This window comes from Paramormyrops kingsleyae, chromosome 17, assembly GCF_048594095.1.
Source record: "Paramormyrops kingsleyae isolate MSU_618 chromosome 17, PKINGS_0.4, whole genome shotgun sequence".
Classification (NCBI taxonomy): domain Eukaryota; kingdom Metazoa; phylum Chordata; class Actinopteri; order Osteoglossiformes; family Mormyridae; genus Paramormyrops; species Paramormyrops kingsleyae.
Genome location: NC_132813.1, coordinates 20,184,319 through 20,208,667, shown reverse-complemented (window position 1 = coordinate 20,208,667; position 24,349 = coordinate 20,184,319). Strand labels below are relative to the sequence as shown.

At 45.5% G+C, this 24,349-nt stretch overlaps 1 protein-coding gene across 3 annotated transcripts in view; it reads right to left on the bottom strand.

Moving 5' to 3' along the window:
• The window catches only part of LOC111851327 (rho guanine nucleotide exchange factor TIAM1-like), a 49,681-nt gene extending 29,488 nt beyond the window's left edge, over positions 1-20,193 (bottom strand). The window contains exons 1-7 of one of the 3 annotated variants that reach the window (XM_023826135.2): positions 20,088-20,193; positions 7,033-7,913; positions 5,989-6,430; positions 3,677-3,835; positions 2,610-2,782; positions 1,590-1,814; positions 602-787 (exon numbers count right to left, since the gene is read on the bottom strand). In XM_023826135.2, the coding sequence (XP_023681903.2) occupies positions 602-787; positions 1,590-1,814; positions 2,610-2,782; positions 3,677-3,835; positions 5,989-6,430; positions 7,033-7,913; positions 20,088-20,109 (2,088 nt within the window). In that variant the 5' untranslated portion in view covers positions 20,110-20,193. Of the gene's footprint in view, positions 1-601; positions 788-1,589; positions 1,815-2,609; positions 2,783-3,676; positions 3,836-5,988; positions 6,431-7,032; positions 7,914-18,312; positions 18,534-20,087 lie in introns of those variants that run through there. The other 2 variants (XM_023826136.2, XM_023826139.2) reach the window with 2 other exon arrangements.
• Between the last annotated feature and the right edge of the window lie 4,156 nt (positions 20,194-24,349).

Sequence of the window (24,349 nt, the reverse complement as noted above, 5' to 3'; positions counted from 1 at the left end):
CTGCTATTGCTGAAGAACAGGGTCTCTGTGATCCTGCCCCAGGTGATGCTTGTGTGGAATTTGCCAGTTCTCCCTGTGTTCCTGTGGTTTTCTTCTGGGTACTCCTGTTTCCTCTCACAAGGTACCTGGCATCTTTTGATCACCTATTGTGTGTGTGTGTGGATTAAGTTTATATAACATTGTGGGGACCAAATGCCCCTCATAATGTAATAAAACCTGTTTTATTACTTTTCTGGTCCCCACAAAGATCTGTGAATGCAGTAAAAATACCAAAAAAATGCCAAAAGTCTCAGATTTTTTTTTTGTTTAATTCTTATGGTTACGGTTAGGGATGAGTAGAGGTTAAGGGTGTCGTGATTGGATTAGGGTTTTTCCCATACAAATGAATGGACAGTCCCCATTTAGATAGGTACATGGGTGTGTGTGTGTGTGTGTGTGTGTGTGTGTTCCATTCAGGCATCCGATCTAGGGTGTCTTGTGCCCTGCACTCCCAGGAATAGGCTCCCTGCAACCCTTTACAGGGTAAGTGTCCATACAGTAGGTGAGGCATGTGACCCAGGGAGATCATGGCAGAGGATGCATTTCTCACAGAGAAACTCACCAGCGCATGGAAGGAGGAGACTGAAAAGATCCCCAGGCGTCCCATGGCTATTTTAGTGGAGCGGGAGGCCACCGCCAGCAGCCGCTTCGGATTGGGCGGCTCGCCGCCCTGCAGGCTGGCCAGGTAACAACGGAACCTGAATAGGTCCATGTGAAACTTCTCCAGATTCTGCTCCCACAGAAATATCTGGCCAGATACCAAAAAAAGATGAAAAAGGGAGCAGCAATGCAGAGGGAAACACTGGTGCTATTCGCTAGCAGAGATTTTTTTTGTTTTGAGTGGACATCAAAGACCCTTGAGGGAGATGAGGCCGAGTAGGATATCATGGGGCTCATTAGCGAGGAAAAAAAAATGCTGTTTTTGTTATTGTGGTTTTAGGCCCCCGTGGTATTCAGTTTGACTCCTTCTCCACGTTAGCAGCACTGCCAGGCATTGAGCTTATCTGCCCCCCCCCCCCCCCCCACCACCACCACATCATCAGGTTCATAGCCTCTCCCACTCTTCCTGGACATCTAGAGAGGAGAGGAACAATCCCTCCCATTCAACAAAACAAAATGAGGACCTCAGCGTGCATCTACTGTAGGGACTTTTTCAGCTCGGACCTGTTCCAGCCCATAATAGCAGCCCAACAAAAAGACTACGCAACTCCTTGCCTAAAAGTCAGCTTTAGCAGGCAGCAAACCTATAAACCCACAATTATATTTATACCGAGTCCCCCTACCAAGCATAGATGTTTCATGTCTCAAATCTTCATTACCATGGTGTAGAACCTGGGGGGGATGTGTACCCCCCAGTATTTAATTTAGATTTATTCATCCTCCCAATAATCTGACTTTTGAATATAAATTAAGTTGTGCCCCCTCCCCCAATCTCAAACCCCCTCCTACGCTGTTGCATTTCTGTCAAAGGATCTCCATTCATTCGTTGTGATGCATGATTTTACCAAACTATCGCGCCCCTTTTTGATCTGTGTTGAGGGCGACTTTACCTGCTCCAGGATGGTCTTCCTCTTCTTGCTGTCAGGGACGGTGGAGAGCTGCATGTCAGCCATCTTCTTCATCTTCTCGTCCATGTCGATCTTCTGCTCCAGCTTGCGGATCTCGAAGCGCAGCAGGCGCACGGTGTCGTCCCAACGCTGCTGCCGGGCCAGCGCCGCCGCACAGGAAGAGTGGATGGCCGTCATCCAGTTCTCCAGCTCTGTCTGGCTCGACGTCTGTGAGGGACGGCAAAGTCTGTCAAGCTTCACCGGCACTGGCCAGTGGCTGCCATCGAGTAACAATGTTGACTATAAATGCAGACATGTAACAACTGCTTGAGGAAAGACCCTGTTATTTTACCCTTGACACAGTACATAAAATGAACTGCAAACATCAAGCTGTGACTGAAATTGCTGGTTTAGCAGCAAGAGGGCTGTTGAAGTCAGAACCATTAATTTAAGCATAATAATGATAATGATTGATACTTTATCGATCCCCGTGTGGAAATGATCATTATGCCTCCCCCAGCTTGGCCACCTATTGTGGGGATAAAAAGGCTTTGCTCAAGAACCCATAGGCATGACAAGGCAGGTTTGGAACCTGCAGCCTTCCTATTAGCCCACTGAGCCCAGCAGCAATGACAAAGCAGGATTTCTTTCTTAGCTGGATAATTTGTTGGATGTAAGGTACTCCAGTTCAAATAGACTTTATCAGGCTAAGCAAAAAATCCTGCTTCACAATACAGGCCCCAGCCATTGGGAAGTCAACATTCCCAATCACTGCTCCATTGTATGGCTCAGTGGGTTAGGACCCTAGGCTTATGAGTGGAAGGTTGCTGGTTCAAGTCTCAGTGTTTGTAGAGATATTTCATTATTAAGGCCTCTAACTGCCAATTGCATCAAGGCCTGTCTGACCCAACTTTTGCAAAAACATACATCTGCTAAATGCAATGTGATGCCCCACCTGTCACAAGGAGGTGCTCCCACATCAGGACAGTGAACTGACTGGTGATACTGTGAATGCAACCTCACCTGGAAAAGGAAAGCATCCCCCTGGGAGTTGCTCAGGCAGAACACAAAGTCCTTTTTGGGATGCTCCGGGACGGCCTGAACGATGCTGTTTTCCACAAACGCTGCGTGCTTCGGGATGCTGTTGTGGTCGATCCCTGAGCGCCCATCCGTTTCATAGAAGAACAGGGTGCACCCTAAGGGGATTTACGATGGGATGGGAGAACTCACACGTGGAACCTGTTTAAATCACATAAAATCAGCACCTTCTCAAAGAGCAGCTAATCTGCTTTGACGAACCCACAGAGAATCCCATGCTGTCACGTGACAGTTTGCCTGCATGCTCTGAATTCACCGATTTAACTCTGCACTCCAGTGGTCAGCTCCAAGAAGTGCAGGTCTCGATTAAAGAGGAGCAAGCAGATTTACACTTACTCGTAACACGTTCTCAGTACAGGGTGACCCTTTAACCGATCCAAGGAAGCCCAGGGCGCAGTCTCACACACATACCCCTACAATTTAGAGAAACCAATCCACTTTAACCTAATTCCCTTGGACAGTGTTTGAAAACAACATACAGTTGAAGAAATAATCTCTCCCATGTGTCCTGGGTCTGCCCCGGGGCCTCCTCCTGGTAGGACAAGCCCAAAACACCTCCCCAGGGAGCCGTCCAGGAGGCATCCTAGACAGATGCCCGACTAACCTCAGCTGGCTCCTTTCGAGGCGGAGGAACAGCAGCTCTACTTTGAGCCCCTCCAGAATGTCTGAGCTCCTCACCCTTCATCTCCAAGGCTGAGCCCAGCCACCCTGCTGAGGAAGCTCATTTTGGCCGCTTGTATCTGCAATCTCATTCTTTCGGTCACTACCCAGAGCTCATGGCCAGAGGTGAGTGTAGGAATGTAGATCGAGCAGTAAATTGAGAGCTTTGCATTTTGGCTCGGCTCCCTCTTCACCAAAACAGAATGGTAACAGTGCCTGCATTATTGCCAACACTGCGCCGATCCGTCTGCCAATCTCCCACTCCCTTTTTCCCTCACTCGTGAACAAGACCCCAGGATACTCAAACTCCTCCGCTTGAGGCAGCAACTCACCAACCACCAGGAGATGGCAATCCAGCCTTTTCCGGTCGAGAACCATGGCCTCAGACTTGGAGATGCTGATCCTCGTCCTGGCTGCCTCACACACAGCTACAAACCACCCTAGTGCATGCTGCAGGTCACAACCCGATGACAGCAACAGGACTACATCTTCTGCAAAAAGCAAAGATGCAATCCTGAGGCCCCTGACCCGGACCCCCTCCGCCTCCTGGCTACGTCTAGAAATTCTGTCCATAAAAATTGTGAACAGAATTGGTGACAGTGGGCAGCCCTGGTGGAGTCCAAGACCCACCGGGAACGAGTCTGACTTACTGTTGGCAATGCAAACCAAACTCTTGCTCCGTTTTTGTAAAGGGACCTGATGGCAAACCGCATTGTTCCTCCTGGACCCTCCTCTCCAGTAACCCTGCATAGACCTTCCCAGGAAGGCTGAGGAGTGTGATCCCCCTAAAGTTGGAACACATCCTGCGGTCCCCTTTCTTAAAGATTGAGACCACCACTGCAGGCAGCCAATCCAAAGGCACTGTCCCCAATGTCCACGCAATGTTGAAGAGGCATGTCAGCCAAGACAGCCCCACGACATCAAGAGTTTTCAAGAACTCAGGGTGAATCTCATCCATCGCCAGAGCCCTACCGCTGAGCAAGTCCATTTCTCAGACTTCCACCTCTACTTGCTCCATGGATGGCACATCGGTGGGATTTAGGAGATTCTTGAAATATTCCTTCCACCACTCGACTATATCCCCAGTTGAAGTCAACGGTTCTCCATCCCTGCTGCATTGGTGAAGCCCTACTTCCCCCTCCTGAGTCACCTGATGGTTTTGCAGAACCTTTTTGAGGCCAACCGGAAGTCCTGCTCCATGGCCTCACCAAACTCCTCCCATACCCGAGTTTTTGCCTCAGCAACCTGCTGAGCCGCTTCCTGCTTGGCCTGCCAGTACCTTCTGGAGTCCCACAAGCTAACTAAGCCCTGAAGGCCTCCTTCAGGGCTTAGTTAGGTATTTTTTTCATTAACAATATTTTTTTCATTAACAAGGGTATTTTTTTCATTAACAATATTTCCAATGCAGATATCAACATGAAATTTAGGCCAGACACCGTAATAAAGGGGAATGACACAGGAAAAAAGTATTCAGCATAGTAAAAGAACTACATATGACATACTGTATGCCAGTGAAGTTCACAGGTGGAGGCATCATGGCATGGGGCTGTTTCTCTTGGTAAAATATCAAAGGGAAGATGAATGGAGCAGGGAAATTCTTGAAAAGAATCTGTTGCCATCCATCAGGATGCAACAGAAACTGCAAAGGAGACTCTGCAAAGGAGACTCTGCAAAGGAGACTCTTAAATGATTCCAGAGGAAGAAACTAAATGTGATTACCACACTAAAACCAATGGGAACATCTGAAGAAGGAACTGAAGATCAAGATTCACCAGCAGGCCCTCAGGAATCATTAAGATCTAAAGATTGTCTATGTAGAAGAATGGGCCAAAATCCCATCTGGTCAGTGTTAGAGACTAGTGTCTTCTTAAAGGAAGCGTCTTGAAGCTGTCATTGCAAACAAAGACTTCTCCACTAACTATTAAATAACTTTCTGTTAGGGTGTTCAATGAATTTTTCCTGTATCAAAGGGAATCCATTTTATTGCAAATAACTTTTTATGTAGTAGAATGCAATCATTTCTTTAGCTGTGTCATTTTACTGAGTTAATACCAATATCTGGTTTCGTATGAATACCTAAACTGGAAATATGTTTAATGAAAAAGAATGTGGACGTGTTGAATACTTATTGTTCAAACCAAAGTTACGCCCTTGGCTGCCTGTCATTTTGATGGACAGAATCGTAAAAATCCTGTCATAATCTATCATTTTCATTCTTAATGTTAATGTTTAATGCCATTCAATTTTCATTCATTCATTTTCATTTTTTCAGTAGTTAATATACAGAACAAGTTTATAGATTATGCATTTGCACAGACGGGGTCATTTTTCAGCAGAGGCCACTAAAAACTTCTTAGAAAAAACTTCAGACATTTAGCTGCCTTGGACATTAGACATTTAGCTGCATTTCGCTACATGGCCATGGCTAACCCACAAGGTCATGCATGTGAGATCAAAGACAGGACTAGACAGCAGCTTATTAACATGCTCAATCGCCACCTACTGCACAGGGCTGTGAATTACTTAAAGCAACGGTAAATCGTGCTCAGTGTTCTAATCTGTCAAAATGACGGATGGCCTTCAGATTTTTTCCATCATTGTTAAAAATATTCAGACAATGACAAAAATACTGAGCTAAGCTAACCTTTCAGGGACACCCAATAGCGCCTCCATCTGCGTCGTCCGGCTGGTTCCACTTTCTTGTTCTTTTTGTTCACCAAGAAGTTCTTAACTGAGAGGGCTCCGGCCTTGCGCACCATGCTGTGGGCGGAGCCGAGCGTCGGTTCTGACGGGTAGGCACAGCAACCCCTGATGCCATCGCTCCTCTCGTCGCTGGGACTCGATCCCACCTCCACTGGGCACTCCACTGCGTGGAAGGTGCTCCTCTCCAGCTCCAGCTGGAAATTCTCATACACTCCCTGAGTGGCGGCCTTGTCTCCCCCGGTGAACAGGCTGCGTGCCGCAGCTGAGCACAAGGAGAAAGAAGTCGACGTGGTTTTGTAGCGGCGTGACCGCCTCTCCGTGTCGGCCAGGACCCCGTCGATGCCGCTGTCGCCGTACTCACTACTGTCCCCCGCCGTTACATCCTGCATGTGAACGTGAAGGCGGGGGGGTGATAAGGAGGCCCAGGTAGTACCCGCTTAACTTTAGCCCTGATTGGCTCTATAACTCGAACAGCCTGCCCACAGTCTTCACACCCAAGTCATTTAGCCAAGTATTAATTCAGATACTAGCTATTTTGAAGACATTCAAAATTAGTAATTGTATGAAATATGTTTGAAGTCCTGATTTTGAAGACACGTGAGCATTATAAGAAGCCAATAGCTATCTCAGAAAGGCTGGTTTAACTCGCTTTGCTACTCTGCCGTTAAGCAGTTGAGGTGCGGGGGGCGGGGGGGGGGGGTTAAAGTGAGGCTACATGGCAGTGGACACCAACCCATCACAGGGTGCAAGCTCACAATGGGCAATTTTGATTGTATGAGTAACTCATGCACAATGTGGAGAGAACATCCCACACACACATAGCCAAGGGTAGGATCTGAACCCCCAATGCTGGAGGTGGGACGCTCTCCCTCCCTCCACTGAGCCACCATCCCACCCTACTGCAAACATTTGAAAAACTAAAAATAAATGATCATTTAGCAGGTTTTGTGCACTGAGCTGTGCTGAATAGGTACAGGTGGCTTACCTGAGTGGTCAGCACCCTCCGGGCCTGCAACCTCTCACATAGTGCCCCCTGGTGGCTTGGTAGTCCCTCTGACAGGCAGTGGGAATGGCGGCAAGGCAAGGTATAGGCGCCAAAAGCACTCCTGTCTTCCTCAAACGGTGAAGAGGCCTCACTGCTTCCACCCTCTAGCGTGGTTTTTTCAGACCTTGGCCAGTGCTTGACGAAGTACCGAAGGAGTGTGTGGGACCGGCTGCCCTGGGCATAGAACTCTTCCATGGAGTTGGACCTGTTATTGATATCCAGCAGGTCCAGCTTGCCACAGTTCCCGTGACAGTCACCCTCCGCAATCTCCTCCGTACTGCTGAGGTCAGAGATGGAGATATCCAAGCTGTCATCCCGATGCATTTCTGCAGACTTGGACCGCTTCTTCCTGTGTCTGGCTCGTTTCCATGGCCCAACCCTAACCTTCTGAAGGAGGATAGAGCCCCCCGCATATGCCTTGCTGCGACGTTTCCCTGGGGGTACCACCTGACTCTTATGTGGGTCCATGAGGCTCAAAGATAGGTCGTTATGGAACGACCTGGGCCTCAGGCTCATGGCCACACGATCTACCCAAATGGGGCTGCCAAAATCAGGCAGGGCGCCGGCCTCATTGAAGGCCTTCAGCCCGTTGTCAGTCAGAGACTGGGGGATACTGGGCGTGCTACTGGATCGCGTGCTGGTTTCTGAGCTTCGGTGCTCCACCTTCCCTGAGGACATGTACTGCGAGCACCTTGTCTGCTTGCCAGTGACACGGAGGGACTGGGACATTTCCTTCCGGGACGAGTGGCACAAATATCCAGGACCATCTCTGTAAAATAGGCGGTCCCACCTCTGGCTCTCCAGGTTCCCCATGGTGCTGTCTGGAGGAGGAGATGAATGCTGTGGTAAATGTAAGAGCATCCTCAGGCAGTTCTTTCCCCCAACCTGGTGGTGGCGCCATGATTCATACCACAGAACCACAAATGCCTCCTGAGACTCACACACAAACATCTTGCTGGATTATGTAAGATTCCCATCAGCCCTAGTTACACTCTCCATATTTTTCAGAAGGCAGTTGCCACATTCAAACTTCAGCAAATGAGGGATTTATGAGGCTACATAATACATCAGGCCTCACTTTGAGTATCGCCGTGGAAGCTGAAAAAAAATGAAAGTGGGAGGAGCCCTAGTTTAACCTGCAAAGGTCATGGCTGCAGAATACAATAAAATAAAAAAAACATAAAGCTTTCAAGAGCTGTAATAGCAGAGCAAAACTAACATGGATGACTCATTAAATCAGCAAGCCAGTTTTGGTTTTATACTGTGAGCAATTAACAATTATTTTTCAGTAGGAAAGGAAAATTATGTGTATTACATAGAGCAGCTGCTAAGAGACGGCTTTTTGTTTGTTTTTTTTTAAAAAAGAAGGATTTATGATGATTTTCTATATGAAAGAGTCGCAGAGTGGTGGAATGGCCACGTGCGGATCTTCATGTGAAGATGAATGCTCAGGCTCCATGCATGAGGCTGTAGGACATACAGTACAGGGTGGCTGTTCGAAACATGGGGTGACAACAGCTTTGACTGACCCCCCACACACACACACACATACACTAGTGCAAGATATTAAAGATAGCAAAATGATTTAAATATGACTTAAACATCAGTGAGAAGGTTTCCACCACATCTAACCTTTCTCTGTACCTGTTTAGTGGGCAATCGGGCGGCCAACTTCCTGCTGTTTATCCAGCAGAAGGTCAGAGGTGGAGCAGACAGCACAGGGCACAAAGCATGACCAGCTAGCATGCTGGGGTGAACTAAATATACTTCTAACCACCATTAATCCCCATGACCTTGACGAGAATGAAGCAATTGGATGGATGGACTACCATTAATATGCGTCTAATCAAGGTTTGCGGATGAAACCACACCTGAACTGGGGCACCTGACAGTCTCATGTTTGTAATAAGAGATCTGACTGTAACTCGCATAACATTTACTACCTGCTCTGAAGATGCAAGGGTCCTTCCAGAAATTGACTTTTTTTCTGTCAATGACTACTCCAGCATGTCATTTTCCCACAACCACTTGATTATAAACATCCTATTTAGGAAAAAACACAGTCCCTCCTCTGTCTTGACAGCCGGGGTGTAGCCCTGGGGTCACAGAACGTAAATAGGGCTGGCAGCGAGCCGGATGTGCGCTGCTTGTGACACTCATAACTCCTTCCTGGTCGCATGTCTGGTCAAATTGAGAGCTGTGGGTTTTTCCCACTCTCCTGTTTTAACCACCTACTCCGGTTTCTGGGTCCTGCGGTCAGCTAGAGTGGGAGGTCTCTTTTCGGCTCCTGTCGGAAGGCATGTGCCACCCGCCGCGATAGGGAAGAGGAGGGCAGGAACACGCCTGTATTCCACTTCGTCTGGCAATTTGAAAATCGGTACCAGTCTCATCTGTATACAAGTGGGGGGAGTTTCTTAATGTTGTTTTTGTATCTCCTGCTCTTTTGTGCCTTAGGGTGTGGGGGGGGGGGCAAAGTGGAGGGGCTTGGGGTGGGAGGGGGCATAGCGGTCAAGCTGAGAGCCGAGAGGGTCCGGAGACCCACATCTCTCTTCTACGGTGGTTCCCTGAAGCAGGCCCGCAGAAAGCAAGAGAGAGAAAAGAAGTGTTTTTTTTTGTTTTGTTTTAATTATTCCTAAGCCCTATTCCCCCTGGGCTTTTATCTTTGCCTGCAGTATGCAGCTGAGTGAGAAACAACCTTTCCGCTTTCGGGATACATACCCATGTACGCCAGGGCTTATGGCATGGAAGTTTACCCCATTTCTGTGCCTGTCCCCCTGCTCTTCCCTCCCCCCCACCGTGCTGCACTCCCGCTCAATCTGCTGAAACTGTCTGCCTTTCTGCAATTATTCAGTTTGGGGAGATTCACTTAAAACCTGGTCGCGGTTGTTGAATCTGTGCTTTAAAATCAGACCATGTTACTGTGACTTTGCTCTTCACTGATTCCTGTTTTTTTCCCCCCTATATACATCTGGTGTTTCCACTATAAATTCCATTTGTTGAGAATATAGATGCGTCATGACGGGCTCGTAAGCTGTGACCGCTGGCTGCCCAGATTGCCCAGACCTACGACCTACGACCCACAGTGCCAGAGAGGTCAGTATGAAGTCAAGGAAAAGACTTGCTCCCAGACTGTGGGTTGACAAGGCCCTGCACATTAAGGAATGTAGGGCGCGGACTAGACACAACTAAACTTGATCAGAACGTATCCCACAATGCACATGGATAAAGTGCTAAATGATGTTGTGACCATCAGAGCAAACAAATAGCTCAAAGAGTTACTCTGTCACCTTGTCTTGGCAGCACTTTTTTAAAAGAGTAGGCTGAACAAACGATTAGTGGGCAAGCACTACTACGCTGCACGCCAAAAAACATATATCATTTAATAGCTTATCCTTTTAGTGAGTAGGCTTTTTATAGAGGACTTTTTCCCATGACGTGTCCTTCTTCAAGTTTATACGAGCAGGGCCAGTCCTAAGAGTCAAACCTAAAGCATTTTAGACACAAGTTCAGCCCCTTTGGATCCTCCTCTTGGCACAGTGCCAGCACCGGCCCCAAGATGTCAGACGTCTAAAGCCAAGCTACTGCCACTTTGAATGTAGTGCGACTGCCATTACCCATAATGCCGTGCGAGCGGCAGAATGCTGCAGTGAATGATTAAAACATGCTCCAGGAAAACATCTTCCTTGTCTCATGTGGATATCCCATCAAGGAGCATTTCTCCCAGAGCCATGCTGAGCACATCAAGTGGGGGGGGACACACCACTAGCCACCCCCCCCCCCCAGCAAAAAGAAGCAGCTGTCTTACTCAGAGCTTTGAGATGGCTACGGACAGCCCCTCCCTTCTGCTTCCTGCATGGTCTTTAAAATATAGACAAAGGAAACGTTTGAGAGACGAAACGCTTGCAACACGGACCTGGGGCAGAATAGGACGTGACAAGACTCTCGTTCGGGGCTCCAAGCAGTTTGCCTGGATGTTATCACTACTGCTATGATTTTGGTTGTTTTCTGGAGCAATTCACGTTAACTTGTTTAAGGTTGTAGCCCGTCCCAACACCCAAATGCGCCGGTCATCTTACGCATCACATGACCTGCCAACACAGCATTGAGATGATGCATTTCATGATAAAGTGAAAGGTTACATTTCAGTCTGCATTTTTCATCCCTTAACTCATTTCCCGGTACATTGCATCGAATGTGCTGTACAGGTAGCCAGTTATTAGGTCCACAACTCATGTAAATGTCCTGCAAAACAGACCGACTGCATTATTTGTATTATACATTTGGCTTAGACTGCAGGCAGATGGTTACAGGTTCACATCCCTGGAAGGCAGTAGGTAGTGTAGCTTTGATTTGTCAGAAAGTGCTTCATTCATTAACCAGCTGTATGAGAAAAGTATAATAAGTGAAATTTAGAAATAGTGTAACACAAAATTGAGAGCAGATTCCATCTACATATAGTTCCCTAAGTGTCCTTGAATAGGAGGGACCCAGTGGCTGATGTGTTTCCTTCCAAACGCACCAAGGCTCATCAGAACAATCACAGTGCCAGCAGCGTCACAAGTCTGCACGTGCCTGGAGCTCACACTCAGAAATGGGGGGGGAGGGGCTCCATTCTCTCAGCCAGGACGAGATTTACAGACTTCTGATAGAAAGCAGTAACCGCCTGGAAATACATTCCATGTTTGATATTGAGGTTTTTCAAGTCGGGGGGGGGGGGGGGGGGGGATTTTTACATGTTTTCTCCCATACCAGTTGCCTAACAGGGGGTAGTGGCTCGATTGGCCAGGGCCCACCCCCATCCAGTCACGCAGCTTCCTTCACCAAATCTGTGCTGTGATTGGTCACATGACCAGAGGGAAGACGAAAACTAGCAGCGCCAAAATTTCAAAAGAGGGCCCTCAGAAAACAGCGACAACTGTAATGAGGGGAGTGGGGGACAGCGATGTGCCTCATGTCAGAGTATTTTCAAAAATGGAACTTGACTTCTTACCCCTTTCCTGCCATCTCACTGTCAAACATGTAAACATGTCACAAGATTTCATATTTTAGCAAGGATAAGAATCGTGGGCTTTCAGATAACTTCTGAGTAGAATGACGACAGTGGTATCTGTTTACTCACTGCAGAGAAAACAGAAAACAATGACATGCAGAATATTGGGCATCTCTGCTGATGTCAGAGAGCATAGTGCTTACAGGACCGAGGAGATTAGATTCCTTGAGGTGTTGATGGAGAACAGGGTGTCTCCCGCTTGTCAGCACTTGTATAAACTGTAAATTAATTACGGCCCTTTTCTCCATAAATCACACAGGTGTTCCGGTGGGCAGGCCCTGCTTTCAGCCCAGCCGTTTTCTATGAGTATGAATTCAAAATGTTCAACTTCACAATATCTGGAGTTCCAGTCTCCGTTTTTATACTTTCTGTCTCGTTTATTGCATGATTAACAACAGCTTCTGCTCTTCCGTGGAACAGACTTTGCTTTCCAGTAATAAAATAACAGACTGTGCTTGCTTAGCTACATAGCTTCAGCACTTCTTGTAAAATGATAATGATCCAACGCTGGAATTATGTAAGTAGGCTTTGCACAATATCTGTACCTCTTTGGACCTCTGTTTATCGATTCTTGAGAGGTGTTTCTTTCGTGAGGAGAGATTATCTTGCCAACTAAAACCTTACTCAATAACCCCGGAGTGGGGGGGCTTTGCAACGGAAATATAATCACCATGATGCCCATGCCGATGCGGCAGTGTGGAACACGATTGACCGCATGGTGGCGCGGGAGGGGGTGCAGATAAAGCGGCACGCCGAGGCTGAGCTACAACGTATCATGGAGACGCACCCAATCGCATTCCTGACCTCTCTCTGACAGAAGGGGCGTGGTGGTCTGTTTACACCGAGCTTACACCTTAACTACACAGATAGCGTCCCCCGGGGGTATGCAGCTTAAATAGCAGGCTGGAACCGTCGGCCGGAGTAGTCGTTAAGAATGAGGTGGCACATTTAAGACCCTGAAAGCTTAACCCCACTAGGTAAGTGCTTCTAGTAAATATGTCCATTCGGCTGTTAATATGACTAATAATAGATTAATAGGCCTGGTCGTGAGCGTAGCATGAGAGCTGCACTCGCAAGGGCGGGGGTCCTCGTGGCACTGGTAGCCCCCCCTCTAAGATGCAGACATTCAAGGGAGTGTCCTGGGGTTTGGATTTAAGAGAATGGAGTTCATTGAGCAAGAGCAGGGAGTCGACCGATACAGAAAAAAACAAGTCGTTAGTTCCTTCCTTGTTTTTAGTCATTATTTTACCTTTTTATTCACTGCTATTTTGTTCTTTGGAAGCCCCCAGTTACAATGCACCTACAGAACGTCGCATTGTGGGGCAGCATCCAGGGATCCGTGAGTCCTGAACTGAGAGAAACCACTTGACTTAAAGGTCCCGCAAAGTCCGACAGGCACCCGGTTAGGCAGAACACATCCTCTGTTCTGGCTGCAAAAGGAGCATCGTAAAGTCAGAAATCATCCCACTTACCGGCTGACCGGGGGCAGCCATTTTTTTGGCAACAGATCCTGTCAGAAAAATCTCCCGTTGTCACCCTTGTGGTAAATACTGAGCAGGGGCACCAGTCCAGACGAAGCAGCTGGCCGGGGGGGGCACACGGCAAAAAGGGCAGGACCTTCGCCCAGCTGCTGCGTCTAAACTCTTTAAACAATGAATAATAGGAAGGACGAGCCCCTTGCCCCCCCCCCCCCCCACCCCAGCACTGGCCCATGGAGGCATGAAAATGCGGGGAGCAGGGATTTAATGGGAGTGTTAGAGCACCTAATGGATGGGGGGGGTTAACTGGCTGGACATGCAAGGCTGCTCTTTGGAAGACAAGGCACAGCAAGAATGTGAAGATTTCACAAGGCCGGTGCTCAGGTCCATAAGTCCAAATCACCACACGGCACCAACAACCCTACCAGCACACTCATTCCCCCGGACAGTGTGGATGGATGGCCAGCATCTTTGGAAACATCCGGAACCTGCACTCATCATTAATAAGTCAGTCAAGCTGCATGAAAGATTCACCACCTGAGGCCAGGAGGCTGACATGCACATGCCTGATTACAAGGTTCCTCTGCCTGTCTCACCGTTCTGTCCAAACTTAATTACAGACTGCATTACTGCCATGTTTATTACAGCCACCCGCCCACCCCCCCAGCCAGAAATTTGAACCTGAAGGTCCAACTCCTCCACTACCGAATGCCTTCAGTAATCTTCTTTGTAAGGCTGAAAATTTGTCATTAATATATTGTTCTTTTAGTGTTTGTTGTGTGTCTTGGAAGGTCTCTGAGGACAGGGAGATTAGGGAGACGATGCAGTGGAAATGCAGAGCCACACCTCACAACAATAGCATATTTAAGAGGCTCACAGCAGATGCCCCAAATACGGAGCTGGGAACCACAAAGTGGAAGGTCCCTTCCGGGCCAGCAAACAGGAACATCGGGCAAAGTGATTCACAGCTGAGTGCACTGGCTGATCTTACATAACATGCCGACAGTGCCCACAATGCACTGGTCAGGAAGACGCCCACTATAGACTACACATACTTATAAACCATCATCTCTCTGGCAGGAAAGCCCCCAGACAAAAGCATGTCCCCTGATATGGCAAATGACCCACTTTGTCCTGAGACGGCTTATCCTCACCCGACGGGCCATGAAAACCACTTTTGTTTGAAAACCAAATTAATGTCTGCTAGGCTTGAGCCGCATCTGAATTTATCGCTCCGATTCGACATGGCTGCTTGTGGTCAGCGGCTGTCTGGATGGTTTGGGACCGTGTCCCTGTAATGTTGGGTACCCTGGGTGTATATACACAGCCAATCAGAGCAAAGAGTATTAAAACGATGCCTTACAATTACCACTAGAGTTGCACAATTACGAAATGAATATGAGCAGGACGGCTTTAGTAATGAGCTAACAAAGCTTGTGTCTATGGATACGTGTTTCCATTCTGGAAAGCTTGTTTGAGCAAAAGTACACCATGGCATAAGTATAAAATATCAACACTTGGACACAGAGTGAATGCCTGTCTCCTTCCAGAGCGCATTTAAATTTTAATGTTACCATAGAAGTAAAACTGCCACCTCGGGGTTGCCAGAGTGTGGCTGCTGATCTCCATCCTCTCAACCGGTGCAGCAGATCTAAAACACAGGTGACTGACCTGACCATCTGGCACTCCTAGCACACCGTTTTAAAAATACCCGGATCTACATCATGTGATTTACCCATAATTCCACCATTCTGTCACTGCCAAATTATTGTTAAATATAAATGGGCTTTACTTACACTGGAATACAAACAACTGCCATTTCTGCAGCAATTTACTCACTCATAAACTGTCTGACAGACCCCCCCCCCCCCCCCCCACCTCCTTGCCCTGCCACCTCCTCAGATGTCCCTTCTGCCATTCATTAATCTCCTAGTGGAGACGCGAAGGCCAGACTAAAGCTGGGTTTCCTCTCCCGAGGAGCTTCCTGATCACAGTGTTCAACAAAGGCCTCTAATTTCCCGGAACACAAACACAATGACAGCCTTCGCCACGGTCCAGTCACTCTGCAGAGACACACGTTAAGCCATCTCAAAGACCTGTTTTTTTTCTCCCTCCTCCCTTGTCTGTGTGCCTCTTGTGGAAATTCCTGCCCTGAAAGCTGACTCATGACAGTCCAGACACTTGGAAAACGTCAAAATCCTTCCTGACAGAAGAATGGATTGGCTCATATTGTCCTTGATCCTCACATAACAGGAATATAATTAGAGGACGAGATTGTGAACAAACAGCAGTCACCAAAATGGTTAGTCCTACAACCCAGGGTTAACAAAACAACCTCCACTTTGCAGACAGTCTGATCAAAAAAAAAAGTTCAAATTCCTCCCATAAATGACTGAGAAAAAGAGCAGAGCTTGGTGTTCCTCACTAACGCACAGACAGTGATTTCTACTCCCTCATCCTTGACTTTATCTGGGATATATGACTCAGATAAATTAGAACTTTGTGGGATCAAGACACTGATGACATCACACTGCAGTGCAGCTAACATGCCTGTTTTATATTCATATTCTCTTCTTGCAATTAAATACATGCTTCGCATGGGTATTCGTACAGTAAAAATTCATGGATTTCTGACATACATTTGTGGGTGTTTTACAATACCCCCACCACCACATACACACATATTTCTTATATTAATAATAAAGCAATTATGGTTTTTGGTGCCTATATTTATTTTTAATTCAGTTTTTGCGTAGTCGGCAGAGATGAAAAACGCTTATGGGCCGGGGGTGGGGGGAGGGTGGCTTAAATAAGAAAAATATATAACACACTATAACTGTAAATCACAGAAATAACGAAAGGAAATTCCGATGTACCCCATCTGAGCAGAGTCCATTTAGCCGCCACGATTCCCCTGCTGTCACCAGCTGCTTCTGCTTAAAAAAAAAAAGTCAATTTCTCTCACGTAAACACTGACACAGCAAGATGCGGCTGAGGGTGGGATGATTTTCCAGGTACCCGTACTTATAAAGCGGACGCTATTGGTGTACCTCAAGCCAATTCCTCCACCAGGGCGAGACAGATGTTGCCTGCAACAGCAGTTTCTTGATAATACACCCTGCTTCGTGGTGGCCCCGGCTACACGGGATACACCCCCACCCACAGATAATTATAAGTTGAATTAGATTCGAAGCCGCAAACCAGCGCGTCTGGAGGAAGGCTGGAGCACCGCAAACGCTGATACAGCCGAAGGTGGTGCGCTATAAGCACGGTACCCGAAAATTGGATTCGACCCCAGCCTGCTTAAGACCTGCAGCTCCTTGCTGCGGAGGGGGGTGGGGGGGCATTCGTATCGCTACTTACACTCTGGTCCGGATGCTTTATCACTACCGCTAAACCCGCTCCAGACACCAACAAAGGACTCACACTTCTATACATATATTTATATAATTTCTTACCAAAATATGGACTTGATACACTGTAACGCAAAGCAAGCAAGCAAAACAGATTTCTCCTCAAAAGCAATACCGTGACCAGAAATAGTCCATGACAAAGCAGAATCGCCGTCACTGGCATTAACTTTCATATAACACAATAGCTTTTAAAGTAAAAGGAAAGCTAGAGCACTTACGGTTAAGTCAGGAGTCAGAATTATTGTTTCACACCTCTGCCATATACTGTGTTCGTGTCGCTTTTGGGTTAAGTCCCGATCCCGGCTAGAAGCTGAGAAGCATTATAAACGGTATGTATTTAGTTGTTTACAAATGGCTGCAAAAATATTATTAGAATTTAAACACCTACTATCACAGAATAATAAGACGTGAATGGATTACATATTTCTTCTATCTGAGGAGCCCTTGTTGTATTAAATTAATAATACCATCTTGAAATGATTTCGCTTTGATAAACATTTCTGTCTTAACCAAGAATCATCAGTTTGCCAACACCGGTAATAAGTAAGGCAACCATGCAGCTCCCAGCTCCAGTAACATAAACTAAAATAAAGCAGCACATGAGTAATCGACCGGCAAAAGTCGGAAACGGATCTGTTTATTTCGGATATTTTGTACACCCAGCAGCTTTGAGATTCGACACCCTGAACTTTTACACCCCATAATTCTAACACAATCTGGAAATTCCCACGCTTGGCTTCTCATCCTTTGCCCCGAAGCTGCGTGTTTATCCTGGTCGCTGGCATTGACCATGCTCCCCCGGAGAGACTTTTATAAGCTCCCTCCACGCCATCACCCTTTGCTGGCTCCTCTGACAATGTGGTTCGGATGCTTTCTCACTACCGCCAAACTCGCTCCAGACCAGCAAAGGACAGTCACACGTCTATATTTATGCAGTTTATTAAAAAAAACATGGACTTCATACACTCTAACCCAAAGCAAGCAAACACAATAATTAGATTTCTAATTCTATGACAAAGCAGAATCGCTTCATTAATATTAACTTTTATGCAAGGAAAAATAGCTTCTACGGTAAAATAGAGAAGACAGTTATTGTTAAGCCTGGGGGATGGGGGGGGGACACAGTAATTGTTTCCTACCACTGCCATATAGAGTTTATGAGTGTTCTAGTTTTCTTAACACCTCCCTGGGGAGTGAAGGTGCCATTTGCCACATGCAGAGTCACTCGCACACAGTGAGATGCACCGTGCAAATAACAAAGACAAACAAAGAGCCTTACCTTATAACTAGCGCAGCAGTGCAATTACAACTTACAGGAAGCGCAAAGAAATTTGGAAATGACCGTCCGGGATATTTCGCTCATTAAGAAATTGGATTTGTATATTTCCGACACCTGCCCCCCCATCTCTAGACAACTCCTGTATGCAAGGAAGATTCCAGGAGTATGGGGTGAGCTTGCTTATTTCTATCTCGCACTCTCCTCTCACCCGCCCCCCACCCCTGCTCTCCGTACCCACCTCTCCCAGACCGACAATGGACAGAGCTGCGGCAATGTCCGCTCCTTCCCTTTAAGTAGTGGGACCTCCCGGTTTAGTTGCCCAATCGCCACCTCGTGGGACACATCGACTTCAGACACAGATTGCATCCACAAAAGAAACACAAATGCAGTTATTTATAACACCACATACACAGACGAAGCCGCATGCAGAAACCTTCGACATCACACCATCACGCTCAGACGTGCACGGGATCCTCGCGCAGTCACAAGCAGCGTGAACATTTACATTTGCGCGCTGCGCTGTCAAAGGGACGCGGACATAGCGAGCCATTTACGAAGGCGATTCTTCGGATAATTATTTTCTGTCCACTACTTTTCTCCTCACGCTTATTTTCGAACTATTTAAGATCACTAGACGTCATTTAATTTAATAAGCCGACCGTGCACCCTGAACCATCAATTAGGCTCCAGCGTGTCTTTCATTTGTAATGAGTTTGCAGTAAGTTTTAACTTTACCCGTCTATCTACCGACGACTTATAAGCGCAGTGTCGTGTGGTGTTTACCTTTTTCTTTCTTTCTTTGTTTCTTTCTTTATTCATATACTATACTTTGTTAGGCGTGAGGAGTTGTGATCTCAGGTGAATGACATATGCCAGTCATTTTTCAGAATTTGTACGTTTCGACATAGTTGAGGTTTATTCAAATTAAATCTTATATTGTATGCCAGTGTTTCCCAAACCAGACCTCGGGCACACTGGACAGATCCTGACTGCTTGGGTCAAGTGTTCTGGGAACTGGGATAAAACAAAAATGTGGATCTGTCCAGTGTGCTCGAGGACTGGTTTGGGAAACACTGTTTATACATGTAAGATGCAAACAGAAAGTTAAAAAGAAGAATATATTGTCAGAGACGATAATTGATACATCAATCCGTCATTTTTTCAGCCTTAACAGAAAACTACCAGGTTGATATTTAAAAGTAATGAAAGTGGAAAAAGTAACAATTGGAAAAGGAAGTTGGTAGGCAAATGTTTCGGGGACTGGCAATACAATGAATATAGAAAAGGAAAAATACAGAACATATAGGCCTGTTTAAAAATAAGCCAACATCATATTTACATCATTTCGCATGAAGCAATTATACACTTCACTAAAATGGTCAATAGTTTGATGTTCATTGAATCCGGAAAATGTGTATAGGCCACTCTCAAACGGCCTATCGTGATACCAAATCAAATACATAAACTGCAATATTTCTGATGTTTATTAAAAAGTAGAATCGGTGCGTTCTAAAGACCCTAAACAGAAATAGGTCTGGAAAGTTTAACATTTTAAACTTAATGTCATAAGTGAGCTACTCGTCAAACGTTGGAATATAATTGAAAATGGATTAAGGTAATTTTTAGATCAGTTCTAGGCCTAATAAAGCGATGAATCCGACGTCTTAATGTCAGATTTTCTTCGACCCACTGTTAAGCAATCCGGATCAATTAATTTCACTTTCTTGGACATGAATTTATCCTAAGTCACTTTTAACGCATGCAGACTGACTTACGTGGTATAACAGCAATTCCCATCGCAGGATTTTGAACTAGCAACCACGTGTGCACATGCGCATTTTCTTAATCACTCCGTTATAAGATCTCATGCGTACAAGCAGGCGCACTCTGAGCTTTTACTCTCCTGCGTTGCTCAGCTGCCTGTTCTTCAGTCGTATTCTTATGACGTAGTATGCTTTACTCATTCATAGCAATAATGCTCTCAGTCGACTTCAATTGTGATGACCCCCATCCCCAAAAATTAAAATGTTTGGATTGAAACAGTGTTATTGCAGTAGTTCACGTTTCAGCGCGGTCTTATGTAGCCGATTTTATCCTCTTTAAATTCAGCTATTTCACATATTCCAGACACTCCTTTTTGCAAAATGCAATATATCCCTTCAACAGCAGAGCTATGGGACTTAATCGTGACTTTTCCCCGATAACCGTCAAATACACGTACACATCACATACCGTTATTCGGGCTATTTAAATATATATGTTATATCAACAGTGGCAACTCGCAAGAAAATTTAGTGGGGCTTAAATGTGTGCGTGTGTGGACGTGTATAAGAAGTGGTGTCTTATTACCGTTATCTGGGGTAAAACGATTTAACAATATGATTCACATATTAATTACTCCCTAGCACACGTTATCACCCGCAGTCAATTTGCCAAGGATCTGCCAGTTCCGTTAATGGTGGTGTCTCAAGATTGACTGGTAACGATTCAGAGCTGGGTAAGTACATAAATATTAATTTCTGGGGTTTACAGTCACTGAGTGGAGGACCCCTTTGAGATAGCTAAATGAATGCAGAGATTAGGCAAGAGGAGGATCAAGCCATCTTTTATTAAACAAAACATCGCTGTCTCAGCGGGTGATGTCAAGTGCCTTTTGAAAACCCACTGAATATTAGCTTTAATGTGTCAACATGGCATCAGGAATTGCTTTAAAAACATACACACACATGTGCACACACAAACACACACACACACACACACACAGACCTGTACTCATATCTTCGTGGGGACCGTCCATTTATTTCTATGGGCAAAACCCTAATCCCAACAATGACAACCTTAAACCCTACCAAGCCATAACTTTAACTACAAGTAACCAAAGAAAACACAAGTCTTTTGGTATTTTAATTTTTAAATTGAAGTCAGGGATTTTTACAAAATTGACTTTTCCTCTTGTGGACGCATAAAAACGTAAAAATAGCAGGTTTTTTATCATATTGTAGGGACATTTGGTACCTTTTCACTGATTATATTAAATAAAAATAACTGTTAAGAACCATAGATGATTCTAGACTCTGTGGAAGGGCATCAGTCACCCTATTTTTTGTCGTAGCCCCCCTAAAAAAAATATTACTCAAAATCCATTTAGTGATTTTGATGTGTATTTCTTGGGGGCTGAGCCTCCTAATCTTAGAATCGCTCCCTGATAACAACTAGGCTACCTTCTTATGCCCCTTATCTCATGTGGATTGACTTCACAAAATTAAAATCCACCACCTGCTCTAGGCAGTCGTTGTATTCATCAGTACCTGGGTGTTTATGTTTTTGTGTGCAGAAATATACTCAACACGAAGTAAAACCATTGATATTATTTTGGACACTCAGGGAATGACAGTAAAACAAATGCACATTGACAGCCAAGCAATCTGTTTTTCCATGTCCCCTATCAGAGTAAGACTTGGATTTTTCAGTTAAGGGAATCATCTCACCTCTTGTTCCAGATTTCCAATGCAGAGGGACCCTCTCATCCGTACTGAGGGCTCCAGCTGCCTGTTAGTGATCCACATTATCCCATCCCACCAAAACACTGACGAAAAAGTCATTCTCATGTGAACACAGACCAAGCTATGCACCAGCAAGAACGCCCCCAGCAGTCGAGGGCACTTAGCATTCATTATTCATGCTAAAGACAAGGTATTCCAAGTCAAGAGGGGGAAAAAGCTTTCATTTTATAACAGCATGTGATACAGGGCTAAAATAGAGTAATGCTTTTACCCTCTTCTTCCATGGGTTCTGAATGTCCACACATAGGTAAGAAACATCTATGCACTATAGCTGAATTTTCATGAGTCATATCACTAAGAGTCTAGAAGAATACAGAAGACCACAATGGAGAACAAAATCTTGTCAGAAGTTTCTTTACTTCTGGGTATGCCCAAAGTATACAAATTACCATCCAATACATTGTAATAAAATATATGTACATCCATGTACACATCATATCTTTCTTTCTCAATATCCTGTAACAAGGGTCCTTGTACAGTCATTGTCATATTATGCAAAAATGATCAAACTGGATTTATAAACATCTACCCCCCCCCTCTAAAGTTCTTTAAAAGCACTGTAAACAAACACAGAAGAAATGGCAACCACAGGGCCCCCCTGAAAAATAGGGCCCCCATGAATACAGAATTTCCAGAATTTACATTTATGGATATAAGTTGATCATTTAAATGATAGATGATTTAAAAAATCTCTTGTCACTCTTGTAAGCTATGCTAATGATGGCATAGCCTGCATGAAAGTCTTTAATGCCCGAATGTGTCATGCCCTGCTCCTGCCTATCCTCCTGTGTGCCACGCCCCCCTTGCTACCTCGTGTGGAATCCCCGTATCATCAGCTGCTTCTCGTTGTGTTTCATTAGTTAGTATTTAAGTCCACATTGGAGTATGTTTCCGAGTTCGGTCATTAACATCAGTCCTGCATGTTGCTCCATGTTCCTGATCGTCTTCTCCCTTAATAAATCCTGCGCTCCTTGGACTCATGTTCCGTGCCCCGTCGTATATGACAGAATGACCGGACTCTATATACTCTACAGTACATACTCTAGCACAGACTTAAATACACAGAACTAATGAAACATAACAAGAAACAGCTAAAGACACGAGGATTCCACATGAGGTAGCGAGGGGGGGCGTGGCACACAAGAGGATCGGTACGAGCAGGGCATGACACATATGTATGTGCCTCTTCAGGAAAGGTGAATATAAAACTATATAGCTACTTAATGTCAAATTAAGTAAGGGGAAATCAGATATCTGACTTTTTATTGTAAGCAACCACAATGGGAACCACTTGTCTTTTGCCTGTTGTGACAAATGCAAAGTCTGGCATTTCAGGCCGAAAATGACATGTGTGTTCAGTTTAGAGGGGCCAGACTACACTCACATTCACTGAAATTGCAAGCAAATCAAAAGTGACAAAACTAAAACAACACCCAAATTTGTGGGCTTTATTTGTGCAGATCTGCGACCGGTTATTGCAAACGTTGGAGGCGTATGACTAGCCTATTATTGAAAAACATACAGCCTACAGTTAAATGTTGAACATAGCCTATTTGCTGAGTTTACATGTACGTCTTTAATTTATTCTCGCGGTCAATGCCTTGCTTCTACAGCTGGCACACCGCGCTTTGATTAGCATATCCTCTCGTTTCTCTGTCGGCTCCCAAGAAATACTTCAAATGGCCCAGTTAGGAGACCCCTTTCCCATGGCAGCCTTGGGCCCCCAGCGAAGTTACTTTGTCCCTGCTGGCAACGATGATCTTTTGAATGCATAAACGGTAATAGTCTGCAATCCTAAATAAAACAGAAAATGGCATAAAATAACAGAAATTCGTTTCGTCAAAGCAATTATAATGTAAACATATGCATGATATAGATCCATCCGTTTTCTGTACGCACTTACTGGCTAAACATATATTATTTTAACATCTATATTAGTATACACTTTTATAGCCTACATAGAAATCTACAATGATTTAACGATTTTAAGGTTAAGTGCTGACGTTTTAATTGCAAGAGGAATTGTGCTGCTATCCAGTAAAGTCTCGCAAAGGTCTTCTGTAAATACGAACATCGGACCTCACATGCTCACATCGATTACATCCTCTGCACTGGGCGAGAGGCTGACAGGGGGCTGAGCGCGAATCTGAACCTGCGTAAAGCTGAATATGTGCCCCTTTTCCTGCTTGAGTGGAAGGTACAGGATGCAAAAGGATGCCAGATCACAGCAAGTGGTTAAACAAACTCCAATCACATCCTTGGACTGGGGAGAAAGATTTCTCAACAACATGCACTGTGACAACGAACAGTCAGATTGTTAAGCGTACATTTTGTACTGTTCCTTAAAAAATGATAAAAGGGGGTCTGTGTAGTGGATGAGCTCTTATGGGCCTCTGATGAAAATATCCCTTTCAACCAAGGACAAGACACAATGAAACCTTTCAATAAGCCCTTTAAACATAACTTTAAAATAC